Source organism: Lipotes vexillifer, unplaced genomic scaffold (genome assembly GCF_000442215.2).
Source record: "Lipotes vexillifer unplaced genomic scaffold, Lipotes_vexillifer_v1.1 scaffold39, whole genome shotgun sequence".
Classification (NCBI taxonomy): domain Eukaryota; kingdom Metazoa; phylum Chordata; class Mammalia; order Artiodactyla; family Lipotidae; genus Lipotes; species Lipotes vexillifer.
The window spans coordinates 458,763-481,967 of record NW_006787038.1 but is presented as its reverse complement, the minus strand read 5'-3'; the positions used below and the strand labels follow the sequence as shown (position 1 = coordinate 481,967).

Sequence of the window (23,205 nt, the reverse complement as noted above, 5' to 3'; positions counted from 1 at the left end):
CTCTTCCTGTTTTGGGCCCCTTGAATACTACTGGTCTTAGAAAGTGTATGTGTGGAATGGGATTCGTGGGAGTCGTCAACAAACAACGTCTTATCTATTTGTCTCTTTCTCTATGTATATATGGTATTTTATATTTCAGAGATTCAGTAATTTACGTCTAGGCATTTGACTTTTATCCAGGGGAATTATTTATTATGAATTAGAGGGTATTATGGTTCTGTTTGTATGGGAGTCTTATAGTTGCTGTGGTGACTTGGAGTGGTCATCTTCATTATTTATAATAAAGCCCTGATTTCTGGGGGAAATTGTGAACCTCCTCTATTTTGTGTATCTGTTGTTTTGTTTGGATTTACATATCAATGTAATGTAGCAATAATTTTGTTACTAACAACAATTTTGTGAGATGTTTATTATTCTCATTTTACAGATGAGGAAACTGAGGCTTGGTGAAGTTACGAAACTTGTCCAAAGTCACACAGCTTGTAAAGGGCACAGTCAAGATTCAGAGCCAGGTCTGTCCAACTTCAAAACTCTTAATCATGGCCATGAAACTTTGAAATAGCTGTGAAGTATCAACCTATGATAAGTTGTATTGATATTAATATTGCTTAACTGTTGTTTAACTCTTATTGATAATTTTTTTAATGGTGAGGTTTTTCGTCCATAGTAATTTTGTGTATATTTTAAATATTGTGAAAAGAAATATAATATAGTAATTGAGGGTCTGGGCTCTGGAGACAGCTACCTGGGTATGAATCACTAAGCGTCTCCACTTACTTGTGTGACGTTGGGAAAGTTACTTAACTTTTCTGTACCTCAGTTTTCTTATCTATAAAATGGTGATAGTAATATTATCCACCTGATGAGGGTTATTGTGAAGATTAAATGATTTACTGTATACAAAGCACTTAAAACAGTGCCTGCCGCACACTAAGCATTCAATAAATATTAACTATTAGTATTATCATCTCCTAGCAACCAGTAAAACAGATGATCATTATTTTTAATACTCTATTAGGAAATTTGGATAAAGCAAAGTTTAAGCAGCTCATGTAAACCAAAATTAAAACCGAGTAAGTTAGACCTAAAGAAAATCATTCATTTGATCAAGTTCAGATCTATTATAAAAGCAGACTGGGCAACTGCTTATCGGTCTCACATGTACAAAGGGTATTGTATGTGTAAGCACCACACATAGATCCACTAGAGGTACCCTTTGAGCTCAATATGATCATCGTATGATAAATGTGTTTTGTCTGTTTTCCCCTTGTAAGAGGAATTTGTATTCAAAATAAATGTTTACATTTTTAGGTGACTTTTAAGGAGATGGTGTTTTGGCAGTGTTCACAGATAATTATCAAGAATGAAAACTTTACGTGTTATGTAAAATGTTGGCAACATTTCATCACTTGCAGGAGTGGTTATTAGAACTTACATTGTGGTGATTGTGCACACTGAATGACCTTTGAATCAGTGGGACCACAGCACATTCAACTAGAACTCGGCCATGTACTGATCATACGCTCCTCACTCATACTTGTTCCTTGCAGCTGTCAGAATTCTGAAGTGTGATATCAACTCTTGCTACAATTAGTTAAAAAGTATATATAATTAGTGCTTAATAAGTTTATACCAATTGCAAAAATATCCACCAAAGTGAGTAATTTGAGTCAAGTTACGTAAAAATTCAAAAGCTGTTATTAAAAATGGGACTTGCTTGTATATGAGCCCAAGATTCCAGAAGCTTTAATCTACACATGCATTTACTTTATTCTCTTTATTTTATGATATTGAGCCTTCCTTTCTTTGAACATAGTATATCTTTCTAGCTATTTAGATATTTTAAAATAGTTTTCAGTAAAGTTTCTTTTTCTTTGTAAAGGTGTCTCAAATCTTCTCTTAAATTTAATTATTAGATACTTTATTTGTTGTTACTATTGTAAATAGTATGTTTTTCCTCTTTTTTTCCATTTTCTGTTTGCTGGTATAAGCTTTTTTGGTATATAGATCTATGTTTAGTACCTAGTTACTAAAGTATGATGATTGTAATTGTGTCTTCCTTTCCAATGCTTACACTGTTTCTTTTTCTTGCCTTACTATGCTAGTTAGGGCTTTGACTACAGTATTCAATACAAGTGTTAACAGTGGGCATTCGTTTTTTGTTTTTGTTTTTTTTGAATTTTTTTTTAAAGATTAATTTTTTATTATTTATTTAATTTATTTTTGGCCGTGTCGGGTCTTAGTTGTGGCATACAGGCCCTTTGTTGTGGTGCGCGGGCTTCTCTCTAGTTGTGGCATGCGAGTTTTCTCTTCTCTAGTTGTGGTGCGCAGGCTCCAGGGCATGTGGCCTCTGTAGTTGTGGTGCACGGGTTCCAGAGCGCATGGGCTCTGTAGTTGGCAGCATGTGGGCTCTAGTTGCGGCGCGTGGGCTTAGTTGCCATGCAGCATGTGGGATCTTAGTTCCCTGACCAGTGATTGAACCAGCATCCCCTGCACTGTAAGGCAGATTCTTTGCCACTGGACCACCAGGGAAGTCCCCGCAGTGGGCATTCTTACATTGCACTTAGTTTTTAAAAGGAAGTGCTCCTTATGTTTTACCATTAAGAATAACCTTTGCTATAGATTTTTGATAGATACTCTGTAGGTTAAAGGCATTTCTGTTGCTGTTTGGCTAAGATTTTGTATGTGTGTGAAGAATGAGTATTGAATTTTTTTTTTTTTTGAGTATTGAATTTTATCAGATGCTTTTCCTACATTTGTGAGATGGTCATGTGGTTGTCCTCATTCTGTTAATATGATGAATGACATTTATCAAGTTTCAAATGTTGAATCACCCTTGCATTGCTGGGATGAACCCAACTTAATCATGATGGTCTTTTTAAATAATGTGTAGTTGAGCGACTTCCCTGGTGGTCCAGTGGTTGAGACTTCACACTTGCACTGCAGGGGGTGCAGGTTCGATCCCTGGTCAGGGAACTAAGATCCCACATGCCATATGGAGTGGCCAAAAAAAAAAAAGTGTAGTTGAATTTAACTTATTAATATTTCATTTAGAATTGTATGTATGTTCACAGATGAAATTGGTCCATAATTTTTATTTCTTATAGTATTGCCCTTATTTGATTTGGTATCTAGATTATGTCAACCTTAAAGAATGAGGTGGGAACTAACCCCCCCATCCCCACCTCCCAGAAGGATTTGTATAAGACACGAATGATAGGGCTTCCTGGTGGCGTAGTGGTTTAAGAATCTGCCTGCCGATGCAGGGGACACGGGTTCGTGCCCCGGTCCGGGAAGATCCCACATGCCGCGGAGCGGCTGGGCCCGTGAGCCATGGCCGCTGAGCCTGTGCGTCCGGAGCCTGTGCTCCTCAACAGGAGAGGCCACAACACTGAGAGGCCCTCAACACTGAGAGGCCCGCGTACTGCAAGAAGAAAAAAAAAGAATTACAGGGGATTGTATTTAGAAAGAGAGGAAAAGAAGGTCTCATCAATAAGGTGACATTTAGGTTGAGACTTGAAGTATGAGTGGAAGACATAAGTTTTTTTTGTTTGTTTGTTTTTGTTTTTTAAATATTTATTTATTTGTCTGTGCTGGGTCTTAGTTGGTGGCATGCGGGATCTAGTTCCCTCACCCCAGGGATCGAACCCGGGCCCCTTGGGTTGGGAGCACAGAGTCTTAACCCCTGGACCACCAGGGAGGTCCCAAAGACAAAATCATTTTAGACAGTGGGAAACAGTAGGCCCAAAGTGGGAAAGAGTTTGCAGTTAAATGAAAGAATACTGGTTAGTTTAGGAAAGTGCCACCTCGAGGTAGGAGAGCGGGCAGGGGCTATACCTTAATACGCTAACATCTGCTGCGCATTAGTGAAGTGCTGGCCACTGTTCCAAGCACTTCTTGAGCATTGTGAGTAATTGTGCCATACTGACTCTCTGAACGCTGAGAGTTTGGATTTAATTTGAAGATGCATTGGGAAACCATGGAACTATTACTCAGTGCCATGATCCATTTTTAAAGATTACACTGGCTACTTTGTACATAGTTGATCAGAAGGGGACAACAGAGGAAATAGAAATGAATACTAGTTGATGGTGGTTCAGGTAGGATATGAAGTAATCTTGGACCATGGTTCTGATGGTAGAGGTGAAGAGCAGTGGACAGATTTAAGATATATTTACAAGTCTTTTGTTGATGTCTTGGATGAAGGGAGAGGGTTGTGAGGGAAAGGAAGGAGTCAGATTGGAGAGGGTTAAAGAACTGAAGAGATGATATGTGTAGATAATTTGTGAAGTTATTTGTCAGTAAAGGAGAGCAGAGCTCTTTTCAACCTTCTTATGTCTATCATTTTTCCTGTGGCATTTCTGTCTTTTTAAAAAATTCTTGGAACCAAATATATTTTTATTCTAGTCTGCCTCTCCAGATTGCAGCACCTTTTTCTTATCCAACACTTGACAGATGCTTAGAGGAGGAAAGTCAGTTGAAAAGTAGGCTAGCATTCTCAGCAGTTCTGCCCTTTTTCATCAAGATGTTCCTTGCTAAATCAGTCCTTGCTATATCAGAGCAAAACAATTTTGTTCTATAAGTAAAGGTTTAATTCTTGAAGGAACAGCATCTTAGGAAGTCAGTCACTGTATATGTGTGTTGTGGGATTAGGGGTGATGGTCATATGTATTTTTATCTGTTAAGTCTCAACATGCCTTAAAAGATAAAGGTAAGAACAGCTGAACCGCGAATTCAGTTCACCAGTTATTTTCTCAGTTGAAAGGCAAGTGGTCAACTGAAAGATAAAATTGGCTGTGTAACTGAAAGAAAAACTCTCAGAAGAGATAGCTTTCTTTTTTAAATGTTTCTTAAATATATGTAGGTTCAGCTTTTGAAACCAACTTTGACTTCAATTTTATTTTTATTTTTAAATTTATCTATCTATCTATCTGTCTGTCTGTCTATCTACCTATCTATCTATCTATCTATCTATTTTGGCTGCTCCAGGTCTTAGTGGCAGCATGCGGTATCTTCGCTGCGGCATGCGAACTCTTAGTTGTGGCGTTCATGTGGGATCTAGTTCCCTGACCAGAGATTGAACCCGGGCCCTCTGTATTGGAAGTGCGGAGTCTTATCCACTGGACCACCAGGGAAGTCCCTGACTGCAGTTTTAAGTAGACAGGGTCTTTCCTCATTTTATGAAGCTCTAGTTTTCCATGTTTTTAAGGAGTGAGTAAAGAAGCCATGAATCAGAACAAAAGGGAGAATTTTGTGGACAATATGAAAATTAGTAAAGCAGAAATCTGAAATTAAAGTCAGATAATAGATAAGGATCGTGGAATACTGTTTAAATCAGTGGTTCTTAAATTTTTGGTAGTTACAGAATCCTTTGAGATACCAAAGAAAGTTGAAGAATCTGGCCCCAGAAAGTGCACAGATAATGTGCATTGAGATTTGTACATAATCTTAGGGCATTGCTAAATCTGAAGAGCCTATGCAGATGCCCTGGTCGAGAACACGTGGTCTGAATGGTAATCAGGGCTGAGGAGTAGAATGTCCCTAGAGAGCTTCAACATTCATACTGTGACAGTAATCTCTTCTCAAATACGAATCTTTAGGGCAGACTCAATTTGTTGTTGTTTTTTTGTTTTTTTTTTTGCGGTACACGGGCCTTTCACTGTTGTGGCCTCTCCCGTTGCAGAGAACAGGCTCCGGATGCGCAGGCTCAGCGGCCATGGCTCACAGGCCCAGCCGCTCCGCGGCATGTGGGATCCTCCCGGACTGGGGCACGAACCCGTGTCCCCTGCATTGGCAGGCGGACTCTCAACCACTGCGCCACCAGGGAAGCCCCCCTGAGCGTGAACTTTTAAAATGAACTTTATTAGTCCTATAGGATAAGTACTGGACATATTTATTTCACAGTTGGTGATGAATCTGTACTTTGTTACTTTTCATTTGGCTCAGTGTCTAAATGGAACACTGAGCTAGTGATACAACAATATAAATTGTTTCCTGTTTGGCAGACTACGCCAGTTAGGCCAATATTTAATGAAATCCAGAACTCTTAGGATTCACTGATTGAGTAGGTGATTGACTAGATGACCTACCTCTAAGTCCTTTGGCCATGGTAAGAGTCTAGGATTCCTTACATTTTTTCACTTACTTAACTTGATCAAATAAAAGGATTTCTTTCCTTCACTCTAAATCTTGAAAGCAAGTTTCACATCACAAGAAAAAGTAGAAATCAAAGAAAGAAAATTCAAAAATGAAATACTTAATGGTATAATATTATACTTTAAATGGTGATTTAATATATGGCATTTTTATCTTACATTTTTAGTGACTGAACAAACTATTATTATTACTATTATTGGCAGATCGACAGTCAGTGCAATTTTTTTCTTGTAACTTATAGAATTCTGGAGTAGAAGTGTGATGAAGAATAGAGTGGAGGGCTTCCCTGGTGGCACAGTGGTTGAGAGTCCGCCTGCCTACGGGTTCGTGCCCCGGGAAGATCCCACATGCTGCAGAGCGGCTGGGCCGCCATGCCATGGCCGCTGAGCCTGCACATCCGGAGCCTGTGCTCCGCAGCGGGAGAGGCCACAACAGTGAGAGGCCCATGAACCGCAAAAAAAAAAAAAATTAAAAAAAAAGAATATAGTGGAATTGTATATACTCACATTCAACTGTGTTTGTTCAGAGAACAGTAAAATAAAAGTGAGAGTTAAAAACAATATAATTAAATTGAGATTCTTTGTTGTTCTCAATGAGTTTCTGCTGTACAGTGTTCTTGTGCCTCCCATATTGTGAGCATGCTCTGCGATTCTAGTGCTAGGTAGATATTTTTCTCATAGCATAATTCCTAAACATTAGTAAAGTACTTCAACTGTCCAGTTGAAAACAGCAAACTGTTCCATATTACAAATAATCCTTGGCTGTGTTGCACTTACTGCAAGAGAGTGTACTGTGGTACTCTGTGGATGATTTAAAGTATTCCCAGTGTTGGGACTTCCCTGGTGGCACAGTGGTTAAGAATCCGCCTGCCAACAGGGAACACGGGTTCGAGCCCTGGTCTGGGAAGATCCCACATGCTGCGGAGCAACTAAGCCTGTGCGCCACAACTACTGAGCCTGTGCTCTAGAGCCCAAGAGCCACAACTACTGAGCCCATGTGCCGCAACTACTGAAGCCCATGCTCCTAGAGCCTGTGCTCCACAACAAAGAGAAGCCACCACAATGAGAAGTCCGCACACCGCAACAAGCAGTAGCCCCTGCTCGCAACTAGAGAAAGCCCACGCACAGCAACAAAGACCCAAGGCAGCCAAAAAAAAAAAGTATTCCCAATGTTATTTTGAATTTATGTGATTTTTTGCTTTTAGTGCTATCTTTGGAACTTAACCCTGTGAGATTAGAGTGTCCTGAAAAAATAAATTTAGCTAATCTAAGGAAATTTGTGAGTTTTTTTTCAGCTATTCAGAATGGTACCCATGGTTTTATATTTTAGTTTATATATTTTTACATTTGAAACCAACTAATACTGTTTTAACAATTAGAGTAATTTTACGATTTTCCCTAACTTTGATTTTTCTTTTTCTTTCTTAAAGGAAAACTATCTTAAGTGTCAAGGTCAAGTTTCCTGTATGTGTCTTGTCTATATCTGTGTATATCAAGTATATGTTTTTTAGCGTTTATGTTTTTCTCATAGTGAATTTTCTAAAGCATTGTCTTGTCCAATCTTCCTTATAATTTATATACAAGAGGGGCCTAAAGTTAGAGGTGTAATTGTGTCAATAGAACAAAGAAAAAACCAAACAAGCATAATTTAGAAGGAAAAAAAACTCTATAGAGAGAAAAGTCCCCATTTTTCTAAGAGTTGTAGCTCTCTATTGGCCCTGCAGAAGCCTCTGGTTCATTTTATTTTAGTTTCCCTTTAAAAAAATTTTTTTTCTTTTTTAAATTATTTTTTTCTTTTTCTTCTGGCTCATTTTATTTTATATTATTTGGCCGTGCCGCATGGCTTGCAGGATCTTAGTTGCCTGATTAGGGATGGAACCTGAGCCCTCAGCTGTGAAAGCATGGAGTCCTAACCACTGGACCGCCAGGGAATTTCCATCTGGTTCATTTTCGACTGGGCTGGACAAACTGAATTTCAGTAACTTTATTCTTTTTAGTAAAAGTGAGACTTAAATTTTATAACTAAATGTGACTTGTTTTTCTTTATTTATGTTTTTGGCTGTGTTGGGTCTTTGTTGCTCCACGCGGGCTTTCTCTAGTCGTGGTGAGCAGGGGCTACTCTTTGTTGCAGTGCGTGGGCTTCTCACTGTAGTGGCTTCTCTTGTTGCAGAGCATGGGCTCTAGGCACGCAGGCTTCAGTAGTTGTGGCGCGTGGGCTCAGTAGTTGTGGCTCGCAGGCTCTAGAGCACAGGCTCAGTAGCTGTGGTGCTTAGGCTTAGTTGCTCTGCAGCATGTGGGATCTTCCCGGACCAGGGCTTGAACCTGTGTCCCCTCCATTGGCAGGCGGATTCTTAACCAGTGCGCCTCCAGGGAAGTCCCGTGACTTGTTTTTCTTACCCCTTGTTAGATATCTCGTAATTATAGGTGTGTATGTATTTATATTTCTACACGCCCCGTCTCTATCCTCAGAAGGATTTTAGGTGACTTGCTTTCCACCTAATTAAAATTATAAAATAGTTGATGTATACAAAAGAATATATGTACCATATGTAGGTTATAGAGCATAATGAAATGAAAACTTGTGTATCTTCTACTCAGCTTAAGCACTACTAAAACTTTTGAAGTCCCCATGTGAACCTTTCCCGATTATGTCCCCCTTTCTTTTCCCTCAGAAGTAACAGTGCCCTTGATTATGTTTATCGTTCTCTTGTTTTTCTTTCTATTTCTATACACATATCCCTAAATGTTATCATGTTAGTTTTGCATAATTTTGAGAGGTAATGTGAGGGGACTAAGAGCACAAATTCTGGAGCCAGGCAAATCTGCCACTTAACTAACCATGTGATTTGGGCTAATTACTTAACTTTTCAGTGCTTGTTTCCTCATTCATGAAATAGAGATTAAAAATAGAATCTACCTGATAGGGCTATTGTGAGAATAAAATGAGTCATTATATGCAAAGTGCACAGTGTACAGTGCCTGGTACGCAGGCAGTATTCTCTGAGTTGTTAGTATTTGTATGAAGGAATCATAATATAAACAGTTTGCTTCCCTCCTCCCTCAACATGATTGTGAGATTCATCCATGTTGATAGTTATAGCTGTAGATGATTTATTTTTACTTCTTTTTCTCTTAATTAAATTTTTTATTTTTTATTTTTATTTTTTTTATTTTTTTTTTTGCTGTATGCAGTCCTCTCACCGTTGTGGCCTCTCCCGTTGCGGAGCACAGGCTCTGGACGCGCAGGCCCAGCGGCCATGGCTCACGGGCCCAGCCGCTCTGCGGCATGTGGGATCTTCCCGGATCGGGGCACAAACCCGTGTCCCCTGCATCGGCAGGCGGACTCTCAACCACTGCGCCACCTGGGAAGCCCTGAATTTTTTATTTTTAAAAGTGTTTAAATTGAGGTCTTATTTTTATTTCTGCATGGTATTCTAATAGTGTGAATATTCTCTATTTCTTGTGTTGATGGATAATTAGATTCTAGTGTTTATTTTACTGTTACAAATGCTACGCAGACATTATCTTGCACACCTTCTTGTGCACATGTTTAAGAGTTTCTCTAGGATATACACCTAGAGAAGGAACTGCTGAGTTGTAAGGGTATGTGAGTCTTCAACTTTCCTAGACAATGCCAAATTACTTATCAAAACGGTTGCACTAGTTTATGCTCCTGTAAGAGTATGGGAGTGCCCATTGCTCCATATTTTATTGTCTGATTCTTTAATATTTGCAAAACTGACAGATGTAAAATGGTATATAGTGTCTTTTTTAAATTATTTATTTTATTTATTTTTGGCTGTGTTGGGTCTTTGTTGCTGCACGCAGGCTTTCTCTAATTATGTCGATGGGCTTCTCATTGTGGTGGCTTCTCTTGTTGCAGAGCTTGAGCTCTAGGCATGCAGGCTTCAGTAGTTGTGGTGCATGGGCTCAGTAGCTGTGGCGCATGGGCTCAGTAGCTGTGGCTCGCGGGCTCTAGAGCGCAGGCTCAGTAGTTGTGGCTCACAGGCTTAGCTGCTCTGTGGCATGTGGGATCTTCCCGGACCAGGGCTCGAACCTGTGTCCCCTGCATTGGCAGGCAGATTCTTAACCACTGCGCCACCAGGGAAGCCCAGAGACAGTATTTCTTAACAATCTGTAAACTTGCACATGAAACTCCTGTTAAAGTACCATTCACAGTAGATGCCTAATATTTATTATTTCTTCTTGTTCTTTTTTTGGTAGAGCAAATTACCACGTGTGCTTGTAATCCTTCATACACTTGTATACCTAGATAGTGTTCAAGAAATCTATTTATCTTGTCAAGCATGAGGTTAATTATGATGAAAAGTATGGTAATTTAGCTGATCTTTTGATTAATATTATAGATAAAATTTCCTATTTGAAACAGTCGAGCAAATACTTTTAGAAAACTGCCTTTAATTCCAGCACTGGAATTTAGTACACCTTTCTCCCATTTAAATACTCTAAATCTGATTTCAACAGATACTATATCAGCAAATAGTGCATTTTCTAGAGCAGGCATGCAAACAAGATTCAGGAGCACTTCTAGTACTAACCGTCTGGATTCAGTTCACTGTCATCTGCTGGATTATTATAGTAGCCTCCTAATTGTCTCCCTGCTTCATTCTTGTTCTCTTCAATCTATTCTTAACCCAGCAGCCAAATGTAAAATATAGGTGCTTCCTTTTAGAACCCTCCAGTGGCTCCCCATTTCTCTCAGAGGAAAAACCAAAGTGTTTGGCCCACAGGGTCCTATATTACTTTGTCCTGTGTAACCCATCTGGTCTCATCTCTCCTATTCTCTTGTCTTCATTTTGCACTGGACACACATGCCTTCTTTTGTTTGTCAGACACTCTAGGCAAGCTATCCCTTCAGGACCTTTGCATTAATTATTTTCTTTTTCTGGAACGCTCATCCTACTGCATGGCTCACTTTTTTACCTTCTTCAATTCTTTGCTCAAGTGTTACTTTCTTAGTTTAAAATTTCATCCCTACCTCCAGTACTCCTAATCCCCCTCTTAACCCTGTTCATCTTTTTCTGTATAGCATTTACCACCTCTAACATAACACAGAGTTGGTGGTGTTCGGGTAAATGTTTCACAATTAGTTCTCCAAGTATAGTTCCAACATGGATGGTTGATATTTTTGCTTAAACTTAGTAAGATGAAAGTGAAGCAATGAAGATGTGTGTCAAAATTTCACTCATTTGTCATTGACGTAAGAGACTTCTTTGCTGAATCGGATAATAGTTTTCAAGTAATGGAAGAATATTTCCTTAAAAGTTTTGTGCTATTCACAATGTAATGGTTATAGACACCACACACTTTTAAGTTCAATCTGCATCTTAACATTTTCTCCATCAGTTTCTTAGATCTAGACAATCACAGAACAATAAATCAAGCAGTGATTGGTAGTTTTTGCCAAATTCTGTAGTGTAAATACTTCCACCATGGCCAATTTCAAGTTACCAACATGAAGTCACTGAACTGAACGTGTTGTTGGGAAGAGATGTGCAATAGCCCGGCATTAGATAGTATTTCTGCCTTACAGATAGAAAATCATAAATAACCCCAAGAGCATAGATAATAGTAAAATGTAGTTAAAAAAAAAATAGGAAGTGATGAGTTTTTACCTTTGTTTTAAAGTAACTTATATAATTATAAGTTATTATATAACATATAATTATAACATATAATTTAATTTGTAGTAAAGGCTATGTTTAGCACCCAGTTCACAAACTTGCTGAAAATTTGACAGTTGGATCTTGTCAGTCAGCACACCACTGTGAATAATCTGGCTATTTATTTTCTGTCTATCTCCTTCATAGAGGCAGGGGTTTTGTTCTGTATTGTTTAGTGCAGCATGGCATGGTAGGCAGTCAATAAATACTTGTTGACTGAATTTTAATTAAAATATTTGAGGTCTTTTATATATAATTTAAAATTAATGTAAATAAATGAACTAGGTGCTGAGTGAAAAATAAATTTTGTCTTCAAATAAATTGAAACTTTTTTCTTCATTTTTAAATATGAAGTTTTGATTATAACTAGCATAAAATTCTTGTTTCTCTGAATTATTGACCTAGATTATAAATAAAAGCATGCTACTCTGAAAGGGATGGAAAGATTTTCAAATTGCCTTGCTGAGAGAAAGATATCATGTGATCCCTCTTTTATAAAAAGAAAAAACTGAAGCATATATGCATAGAAAAAAAACAAAGGAGAAAACTCTAAAATATTGATGGAGGTTATTTCTGTTTAGTGGGATTACAGGTCATTTGTATTTCATTCTTTGGATTTTTCTGTTTTTCCTGTTCTTTACAAGTCACATCTATTACATGAGGAAATTATTTTAAAATCAGCTTCCTTATCATACCCTAGTATAGTATTTTAGTTAAACGAGGAGGAAAGTAAAATATTACAAGTAGAATATATAGGGTGAAGAAAGAGAAAGAAGTGAGAAAGCCACAGAATATTTGAAAGGTCTGATCTTCATAGGATTATGCAGGGAAGCATTGGGAGACAAGGCTGGACTGTTGAAGATCCTAAAGTTCAATGTCTGAGTCTGGCATTCAGGAGCCTCCACAACTTGAACCCAACCTTTTTCCAGCCCAACAGTTTTTGAACACATTCAAGGAAGAATTTTAGGAATATTAATCTGGCACAACTATGTAAGGAGATTAGAGGAAAGAGGACTTGGAGTCCAGGAGCTGTTGCAGAGGTTCATGGATGAAGTGATTTTTCTGCCAGGGCAATTAGGAATAGAAATGCTGAATGGCTGAATACCAGAGATACTGATACCTATTCCCATCCAGTAGCACCTGTTGATGGACTTGGTATGGAAGAATTATGAAAAAGTGTCAGAGATGAACCTTAGAGTATGCTCTTCTCATTTCAAAGCTTTGATGGATGTAAAGGTGTTACGTAGAAATAGGGAAGTCAGGAAGAAGAGCTTGTTTGAAAGGAAAGATAAATTGATTTGGAGACATTTGAATTGGAATTGGAAATACAAGACTAGAAATCACAAAGAAGTCAGGGCTAAATATGAACCCTCTATGGGAGATAGAGAAAGAAAAGAATTTATGCTTATAATTAGTTGAATTTTAACCAATTAAAAAAAAATCTCAGTTCAGTGTATAATCTGTGAATTCCGAGAAGGAAAGGTACAGTTTGTCATGAGCTATAACCTTACATATTAACAGGGACATTTTTAGTTTGCTAATAAGGTGACTTACGTTGATTACGTTGACTAACTGCATTTATTAGAAAAACTCCCATGTAGTCATGATATATTTCTAATGTATTTTTTAAGTTTGATTTGCTAAAATTTTGTTTAGAATTTCTGTATGTATGTTCATGGCAGATATTGGTCTATCTATTTAAGAAGCTTAAATAATGTCTTTGGTTTTGGTGTCAGGTAATCTTAGCCTGATAGAATGATTTGAGAAATATTCCCTCCTCTTCAATTTTTTTGGGAAGAGTTTGTGTAGAATTGGTATGATTTCTTCCTTAAATGTTTGGCAGAATTCACCAGTGAATCTATTTAGCCCAGGAGTTGTATTTGTGGAAAGATTTTAAACTATAAATTCAGTTTCATTAATAGATATAGGACTATTTTGGGTTATCTATTTCTTCTTGAATAAGCTATGAAAGTTTGTAACTTGAAAGGAATTTTTCCATTTCATCTGAGTTGTTGAATTTATGGGCATAAACTTGTTCATAATATTCCCTTATTATTTTTAATATCTGTAGAATATTAGAGACGACACCTCTCTCATTCTTGATCTTGGTAATTTGTATCTTTTTTCCCCCTAAATAGTCCAGCTATAGGTTTATCAGTTTTTTTAATCTTCTCAAAGAGCCAGCTTTTGGTTTCCTTTTCTCTATGTTTCTATTTTCCTACTTTATTGCTTTCTGCTTTAATTCCTACTGTTTCCTTTTTTTCTGCTTACTTTGCATTTCTTTGTCCTTTTAGTTTCTATAAGTAGAAGCTAAGGTCATTGTTTTAAGTAAGACCTTTCTTATTTTCTAATATAGACGTTTAGTGAAGGGTTTCTCAGTAGTGACACTATTGACATTTTAAGCTGGATAATTCTTTGTTGTCAGGGGCTGGCCTATGCGTAGGATGTTTAACAGTATCTCTGGCCACTGTCCATGAGATGTCAGTGGCATCTCCCCTAGTGACAACCAAAAATGTCTCCTCCAGATATTGCCAAATGCACAAGATTGCCCCTCCCACCCCCGGTTGAGAACCACCGGTTTAGTGCTATAAATTTCTAAGTACTGCTTTTGTTACATCCCACAAATGTTGATATATTGTGTTTTCATTCAGTTCAGAATACTTTCTGAATTCCTTTTCTATTTCTACTTTGACCGGTGGGCTATTTTGAAATGTGTTATTTAGTTTCCAAATATTTGGCAATTTAATTCCATTGTGGTCAGAGATCATACTTTGCGTGACTTGAAGCCTTTTAAATCTGAGACTTGTTTTGTGGCCCAGAAAATGTTCTGTATTGGTAAATGTTCCACATGCACTTGATTAGAATGTATATTCTGTTGTCATTGGGTGGAATGTTCTGTAAATGTCAGTCAGGTCATGTTGGTTGATAACTGTTGTTCAAGTCTTGCTGTTTATATCCTTGATTCTTTTCTTCCTACTTATTCTATTACTTATTGAGGGGGGCGTATATAGCCACTCTAGCTTTCTTTTGACTTGTATCAATATGGTATACTGTTTTCTGTCATTTTACTTTTAACCTATTTGTGTCTTTATATTTTAAGTGGGTTTATTTATTTTTGAATTTTATTTTTTTTTATATTTTTATACAGCAGGTTCTTATTAATTATCCATTTGATATATATCAGTGTATACATGTCAATCCCAATCTCCCAGTTCATCACACCACCACCCCCACCCCACCTGCCACTCTCCCCCCTTGGTGTCCATACATTTGTTCTCCACGTCTGTGTCTTTATTTCTGCCCTGAAAACTGGTTCATCTGTACCATTTTTCTAGGTTTAAGTGGATTTATTGTAGGGAGCACATGGTTGGGTCTTGCTTTTTTATCCAGTCTAATGAAGAGCTAGTTAGTCTGTTTGACTACTGGGGAGCTAGTGTCACTGCTGAAGGTACTGTCTCCCCTAACAAGTCTATTCCACATTTCACTGGGGGAACATGTGGCGATGGGGGCCAACACTCAGGACCATGGTGGACAGGGTGGAGGGCTGGTGAGTACTGTTGTATCATCCTTGCTGTGCCTACCTGGGACTGGGCAGAGGCACATGAAGGCAGGCCAACCCTTTGGGGACCCTGTAGGAAGCCAGCAACTGTGCCTGAGATGTTTCCTTTATATAGCTTTGTCACATCATTTTCTCAAGTTAGGATCTCTTTTTTAGGCTGGTTGAGGTGCTTAAATCCCTCATGGAAAGAATGAGCAATGCTCCTTAACAGAAAACTGAAGGTATTGGTTTCAGATTTCGAGATTCGTCCTATAAAGGGACACTTAATCATTATGTTTATTCATTGGCTCTTAAATGCTCCATTGTTTCTTATCAGATAAGTCTTCCTTCCCTGTAGTTTTGTGATTTCTACTGTACCTTTGAAAGCATTAGAGAAGTGCCTCTTCCAGTAACAAAACAAAAACACTGACTGTAGTTTAATACTTTTAAATTTACAGAGTTAATGATGAGACTTGGACCTTTGTCATCGAAAACTATTAGATTACTTTCATATCTGTAATGATTATGAATATGAAAGTACATTCTGATGTCATACTACTTGCAAGAAATTTCTTCTTTAGAATAATGTAATCCTAGAACTTTTTCTTCTTTAAGTATGTTTAAAGGAAACTTTATTTCTTTTTATAAAATATCTTTTACAAAAGGCTATATTAAAGTCCCTGCTTTGCTTAGTGTCTTCTGATAGTAAGCCAAAAAGATCCCCAAATTTCAGTGTTCCAGAATGTTTTTTTCTTAATAAGGATCAAAGTTTTCAGAATATTTTCAAAAATTGTTAGCAGTTTATAATTTGGCTACAGGTACACATTTCCTTATTCAGGAGTTAGAATGGATTTGAGAGGTAGATCAGGAGGAATACTCATTGGATTATTGCAATTAAAGTGCTTGAAAGTTCTTAGAATAACATCTCTTCAGATCCTGCAACAGGTTATTGTTGTTTTACAAGAATAGCATTATAATTGTTTTTTCAAAAAGTGAAGTGATTTGTTTGTTTGAACTTAGAGTTACTCTAAGAGGAAGTATACTAATTGCTCATTTCCCCCTAAAACAAAACCTTTAATTTGGGATACTAGTTTTTTATTAGGACGGTAATCCAAACTTTAAATATGTGAGAAAGTAATAACTTCCTTTTCATCCTTCTTTTACAGCTTGTAAAAATTAAAATGAATAAACTACGGCAAAGTTTTAGGAGAAAGAAAGATGTTTATGTTCCAGAGGCCAGTCGTCCACATCAGTGGCAGACAGATGAAGAAGGAGTTCGTACTGGAAAATGTAGCTTCCCAGTTAAGGTAACAGCTCATGTTTCTATAAATCTAGACGTGGAAAAGAATTGACAGTTTATTATATGTGAAATTCCATTAATTAGGACAGTTAAAAGAAAACACTCTAAAAGCTAATCCCTTTATATTCTGCTTCAATGGTAGAATTAGTAAGAAGAAAAACAGATTATAATTAATGATTTTTCTCTTTATATTTAAATAAGAATTTCTTGTATATAATCTGGAATCACTACAAATAAAATCACTTCTTTTTTAAAATTTATTCATTTTTGGCTGCGTTGGGTCTTCTTTGCTGCGTGCGGGCTTTCTCACGTTGCGGCGAGCAGGGGCTACTCTTCATTGCGGTGCCTGTGCTTCTCATTGCGGTGGCTTGTCTTTGTTGTGGAGCACGGGCTCTAGGCGTGTGGGCTTCAGTAGTTGTGGCTCATGGGCTCTAGAGCGCAGGCTCAGTAGTTGTGGTGCATGGGCTTAGTTGTTCCGCATTACGTGGGATCTTCCTGGACCAGGGCTTGAACCTGTGTCCTCTGCATTGGCAGGTGGATTCTTAACCACTGAGCCACCAGGGCAGTCCCAAGATCACTTCTGATGAGAATACTAATCCTGAAATAGCTAAAAGTCCTGAATTATCAAGAATCACAAGAATCAAATTATTTTCAACAGGATATGCTTACTAAGTGGTGGGACAGAGGAAGCTGGCATCTGCCTTCTTAAATACAGGCCTGGTATGTTCTAGAAAAGCTTAAATGGGAAGAGTTAAGTCAGAAGGGATTTCCTCTTTAATCTTGTAACTTTTAATCATGTAGAGGTCGCTTAAACTAATGCTGTCATTTGTCAGATCAGAAACAGGAAGCTTTAAGAGGTTAAGAACATAGTGAAGATCTAGAGAAGGGGGTGTCGTGCAGGTGCTTTTTGTTACTGCTACTTGAGACTGGAGAAGAAGGGTCTGTATTTAAGGTCATGGAAGAAATAAACATACATGCTATACTGCTTAGTGAAAAGAAGCAATTAATAGTATAAGCATGCTATGAGATGTATTAAGTATGAGGACAAAAAATAGAAGGAACTACAACAAAATGTTAATATCTTGAAGAAAAAAATTAAGTTTAATATAAAATGTTAGCATTTTTCTCTATTTTTTAATATATTCTTATGTGTGAATATTCTTATTGTGATTTTCTGCTCCTTTTTACTGCCTCAGTACTATGACTGAAACATGGACTAAAGTCTCAGAAAGAAAAACAATCAATATGATAGGAAAAGTGCTTTTGAGAATCTATAGGTTAAACTAATACATGATTTTTAAAATACACAAATTATCCACAGTCTGTCAATAATGAAACATTTTCCTAATCACTTAGCTTTGTCTACGCAACTCATTTGCTGAAACTTCTTTTATAGGAATAATAAACTTAATACTTAATTTTAAATGCTTAGTATGATATTAAAATACAAACAAAACAAAACACCTCTCTTACATAAAAACTAACACTCTTCTCTATTACCCCACACCCAGCCAAACAGTAGGTTCTTTTTTTTCTTTTTAATATATTTATTTATTTATTTTTGGCTGTGTTGGGTCTGTTGCTGCACGTGGGCTTTCTCTAGTTGCGGCGAATGGGTTACTCTTGGTTGCGTGAGTGGGCTTCTCATTGTGGTGGCTTCTCTTGTTGCGGAGCACGGGCTCTAGGCACACAGGGTTCAGTAGTTGCAGCACACAGGCTCAGTAGTTGTGGCTTGTGGGCTTTAGAGTGCAGGCTCAGTAATTGTGGCTTAGTTGCTCCGTGGCATGTGGGATCTTCCTGGACCAGGGCTCGAACCCGTGTCTCTTGCATTGGCAGGTGGGTTCTTAACCACTGCACCACCAGGGAAGCCCAGTAGGTTCATTTTGATTATACAAATTGAGTATTAAGTATATCGAAGTTGGGCTTCCCTGGTGGCGCAGGGGTTGAGAGTCCGCCTGCTGATGCAGGGTACACAGGTTCATGCCCTGGTCTGGGAGGATCCTACATGCCGCGGAGCAGCTGGGCCCGTGAGCCATGGCCGCTGAGCCTGCGCGTCCGGAGCCTGTGCTCCGCAACGGGAGAGGCCACAACAGTGAGAGGCCTGCGCACCGCGAAAAAAAAAAAAAGTATATCGAAGTGGGTACTGTTACACATTGTTGATTGCTTGGAGGATACTTTGCAGCCGTATAGGAGGACAATTTGGAAATATCAGTTAAAATTTTAAACGCACTTTTCATTTGACCAGCAATTTTACATTTAAGAATTACGTTTGGGCTTCCCTGGTGGCGCAGTGGTTTGAGAGTCCGCCTGCCGATGCAGGGGACACGGGTTCGAGCCCTGGTCTGGGAAGATCCCACATACCGCGGAGCAGCTAGGCCCGTGAGCCACAGCTACTGAGCCTGCGCATCTGGAGCTTGTGCTCTGCAACAAGAGAGGCCGCGACAGTGAGAGGCCCGCGCACCGCGATGAAGAGTGGCCCCCACTTGCTGCAACTGGAGAAAGCCCTCGCACATAAACGAAGACCCAACACAGCCAAAAATAAATTAATTAATTAATTAAAAAAAAAAAGAATTACGTTTAAGTACATCCATAGATATACACTGGCATGAGTGATCATTCTAGCAGTTTGTTTATAATAGTAAAAATCTGGAAACAAGTTAAATGCCATAATTCTGGGATTGGGTAAAGAAATTATGACATCAATTATGGGGAATTCTTAGACACTTAAAGAAAGAATAAGGTAGATCTGTATTCACATATTTGGTAAATTATTTTGAATACCTGCTATGTGCCAGACAGATGCTAAGTGGTAAGCAAATAAGATATAGTTCTTGCCCTTGTAGAGTTTATAGTCTCCTTGTGGGAGAGATAGACTTTAATTAGATATTTGTGTTAATAATATATGATTACAAACTGAGATATGTGCTTTTTAAAAGTTTTTTTCTCTCTTTTAAAAAATTTTTATTGAAATATAGTTGATATACAATGTTGTGTTAGTTTCAGGTATAGAGCAAAGTGATTGAGTTATATATATATTCTTTTCTTTATATTCTCTTCCATTATAGGTTATTATAAGATATTGAATATAGTTCCCTGTGCTATACAGTAGGTCCTTGTTGGTTGTCTGTTTTATATATAGTAGTGTGTATATTTTAATCCCAAACTCCTAATTTATCCCTCCCCCACCCCTTTCCCCTTTGGTAACCCTATGTTTGTTTTCTATGTCTGTGAGTCTATTTCTGTTTTGTAAATAAGTTCATTTGTATCTTTTTTTTTTAAGATTCCACATATAAGTGATGTCATATGATATTTGTCTTTATCTCTGTGGCTTACTTCACTTAGTGTGATAATCTCTAGGTCCATCCATGTTGCTGCAAGTGGCATTATTTCATTCTTTTTTATGGCTGAGTAATATTCTATTGTATTTACCACATGTTCTTTACCCATTCATCTGTCGATGGACACTTAGGTTGCTTCCATGTCTTGGCTATTGTAAATAGTGCTGCTGTGAACATTGGAGTGCATATATCTTTTTGGATTATAGTTTTCTCTGGATATATGTCCAGGAGTGGGATTGCTGGATCATGTGGTAGATCCATTTTTAGTGTTTTAAGAAACCTCTATACTGTTCTCCATAGTGGCTGCACCAGTTTACATTCCCACCAACAGTGTAGGATGGTTCCTTTTCCTCCACAGCCTCTCCAGCATTTATTATTTGTAGACTTTTTGATGGTGGCCCTTCTAACTGGTATGAGGTAGTACCTCATCGTAGTTTTGATTTGCATTTCTCTAATAATTAAGTCAAGCATCTTTTCATGTGCTCTTTGACCATCTGTATGTCTTCTTTGGAGAAATGTTTACTTAGGTCATCTAAGTAGACACTTTTGATTGGGTTGTTCATGTTTTTGATATTAAACTGTATGACCTGTTTGCATATTTTGGAGATTAATCCCCTGTCCAGCGCATCATTTGCAAACGTTCTTTCCCATTCTGTAGGTTGTCTTTTTTTTTTGACCTTTTTTTTTTTTGGCTGTGTCAGGTGTTAGTTGCGGGATCTTCGTTGTGGCATGTGGGATCTTCGTTGTGGCATGCAGGATCTTTCCTTGCAGCACGCAACATCTTTGCTGCAGCGCGTGGGCTTCTCTCTCGTTGTGGCGTGCAGGTTTTCTCTTTCTCTAGTTGAAGTGCGCAGGCTCAGTAGTTGTGGCACGCACAGGCTTAGTTGCCCCACGGCATGTGGGACCTTAGTTCCCTGACCAAAGATCGAACCCGTGTCCCCTGCATTGCAGGATGTATTCTTTACCATTGGACCACCAGGGAAGTCCCTGTAGGTTGTCTTTGTTTTGTTTATGGTCTGTTTTTCTGTGCAAAAGCTTTTAAGTTTAATTAGATCATGTTTGTTTGAGGTAAGTGCTTTTTAAAAGGGAATCTGGTTCTGTAAGAACGTGTAACAAAAAACTTGACTTAGACTACAGGATCAGGGAAGGCTTCCCTGAGAAAGTAAAGTTTGACCTGATATCTAAGACTGAGTAGGAATGAATTAGGTACAAAGATAGGCAGAACATTTCAAAATTATGGAAAGTGTATATACATAGGCCCTGGTGGTGGGAGGAAAGAATATCAAGGAGCTAAAGGAAAGCTGTAGTATAGGAAGTTAGATGAACCTGGAAAGAAGTAAGGCAGAGCTTTGTAGGCCATGTTAAGGATTTTAGGCTTTTAGAGTAATGGGAAACCATTAAGTGGTGTGTTGTTCATTACTTGTTTATTTTATTATGATAAAATATACATAACAAAAATATTTAATAACATTCATATTGTTGTGCAGTCATCAGCACTATCTGTCTCCAGAACTTTTTCATCTTCCCAAGCTGGGACTCTAGCTGCAGTTGATTGGAGGTCACCCATAGTGGTTACAAGGAATCTGGTGAAAGATTGCTAATCCAGAGGGGAGATAATGGTAGGCTGGACTAGGGTGGTGACTGTGGAGATGAAAAGAAATGAAGTAAATTGAAAGATAATTGAGATAAAGGCAACAGGAATTGGAGACAGATTGGATCTAGGAAATGAAAAAGGATAGTATTAAGGATGATACCTAGTATCTTGTCCCAAACTGATAGAGGTGATGATCATTGATATAGGAAACATGAAAGAATATTCTCTGCATGTGTTTATACAGATGATTTTAGTGTATTATTAAGTGATAAAGACAAGGTACAGGGCAGTTTATATAGAATGATTCTGTTTATGGTTAAAAAGAAAAAATCATGTATATGCTTATATATATGTAAGAAATATCTGTAAGAAGATGATGCAGGTAATTCTGAACTCTGAATGGTAATGAAGGATTGGGGATCTTTTACTTTTCAATATATATCTTTTGGAACTAGTGACATTTTTTATCATGAGCATGTATCATATTTGTAATAAGCATATATATATATGTATATATATATATTTAAAACCTCATTCACAGGATTCTGAGAGACTCGTATACAGTGTTGAAATAACTGTAGTAAAGTTAATTGAAGCACTTTTAATTGCCTGTGAAATATACAGCTTTAAAGTATTTTATGTGAGACAAGTAAGGCTCAATATCTTTCATTGAAGTTCTCATTTGTCATAAGAAACAGCTGGTTGGGATGTGTTTTAGAGGTAAACACAGAAGATAAGAGATTTGTATCTTATGCAGATAGGGCAGCTTATTTAGGGTGTTTTTGTTTGATCTTTTCCAAATGGTCTTTTGAAATCCTTTCTACAAGATATTCATCCTCTCTGCTGTGTTGTGTTCCCCTTTCCTGCCTTCCTTCCCAACCCACCCTATCCCCCACCATCCTATATTCTTACATACAGGTGACCCAGGATAGAATAGGAGAATCAAAACCTGAAATTCTTTTCCCATATCCTAGAAATAGATGCATTCCTCAGTCAGATATAACTGGGCAAATGATATCTTATCTGGGCTTGCCTTAGAAACCACTGAATTCTGAACTAGTAATGGATTGGTATAAATAAATTTCCCATGTAGGCAACTAGTAAGGTGGTGGGCATGCTTACTGAGGGAGAACATGTTTGGGGGTAGAGAAGATGAGTTCCTTTTGAGGTGCATATGAGACATGCACATGCAGATCCCCACTGACCACAAAAGCTCCATGAGCTTTGATTTTGAGGTTACAAATAAACTTTAGTGAGTAGGTGAGTTTGCAAATACGGAATCCTCGAATAACAGGGGTTGGCTATATATAAATTAACATTAGAGTCATCATGAGTAAGTAAGATTGCCTAGGGGAAGTGAGAAGAGAAGGCGGCCTGGGACAAACATAGAAAGGACAGGCAGTGTAATAGGTATCTTCAAAGGAGAATAAGAATGAGTAGCCAGGGCTTCCCTGGTGGCGCATTGGTTGAGAGTGCGCCTGCTGATGCAGGGGACACAGGTTCGTGCCCTGGTCTGGGAGGATCCCACATGCCGCGGAGCGGCTGGGCCTGTGAGCCATGGCCGCTGGACCTGCGCGTCCGGAGCCTGCGCTCCAC

At 38.1% G+C, this 23,205-nt stretch overlaps 1 protein-coding gene across 6 annotated transcripts in view; it reads left to right on the top strand.

Moving 5' to 3' along the window:
* The window catches only part of NUMB (NUMB endocytic adaptor protein), a 134,412-nt gene that overhangs the window by 47,169 nt on the left and 64,038 nt on the right, over positions 1 to 23,205 (top strand). For 3 of the 6 annotated variants that reach the window (XM_007459707.1, XM_007459705.1, XM_007459704.1), the window contains exon 2: positions 16,544 to 16,684. In XM_007459707.1, coding sequence (XP_007459769.1) covers positions 16,559 to 16,684 — 126 coding nt within the window. In that variant the 5' untranslated portion in view covers positions 16,544 to 16,558. Of the gene's footprint in view, positions 1 to 427; positions 513 to 16,543; positions 16,685 to 23,205 lie in introns of those variants that run through there. The other 3 variants (XM_007459706.1, XM_007459708.1, XM_007459709.1) reach the window with 2 other exon arrangements.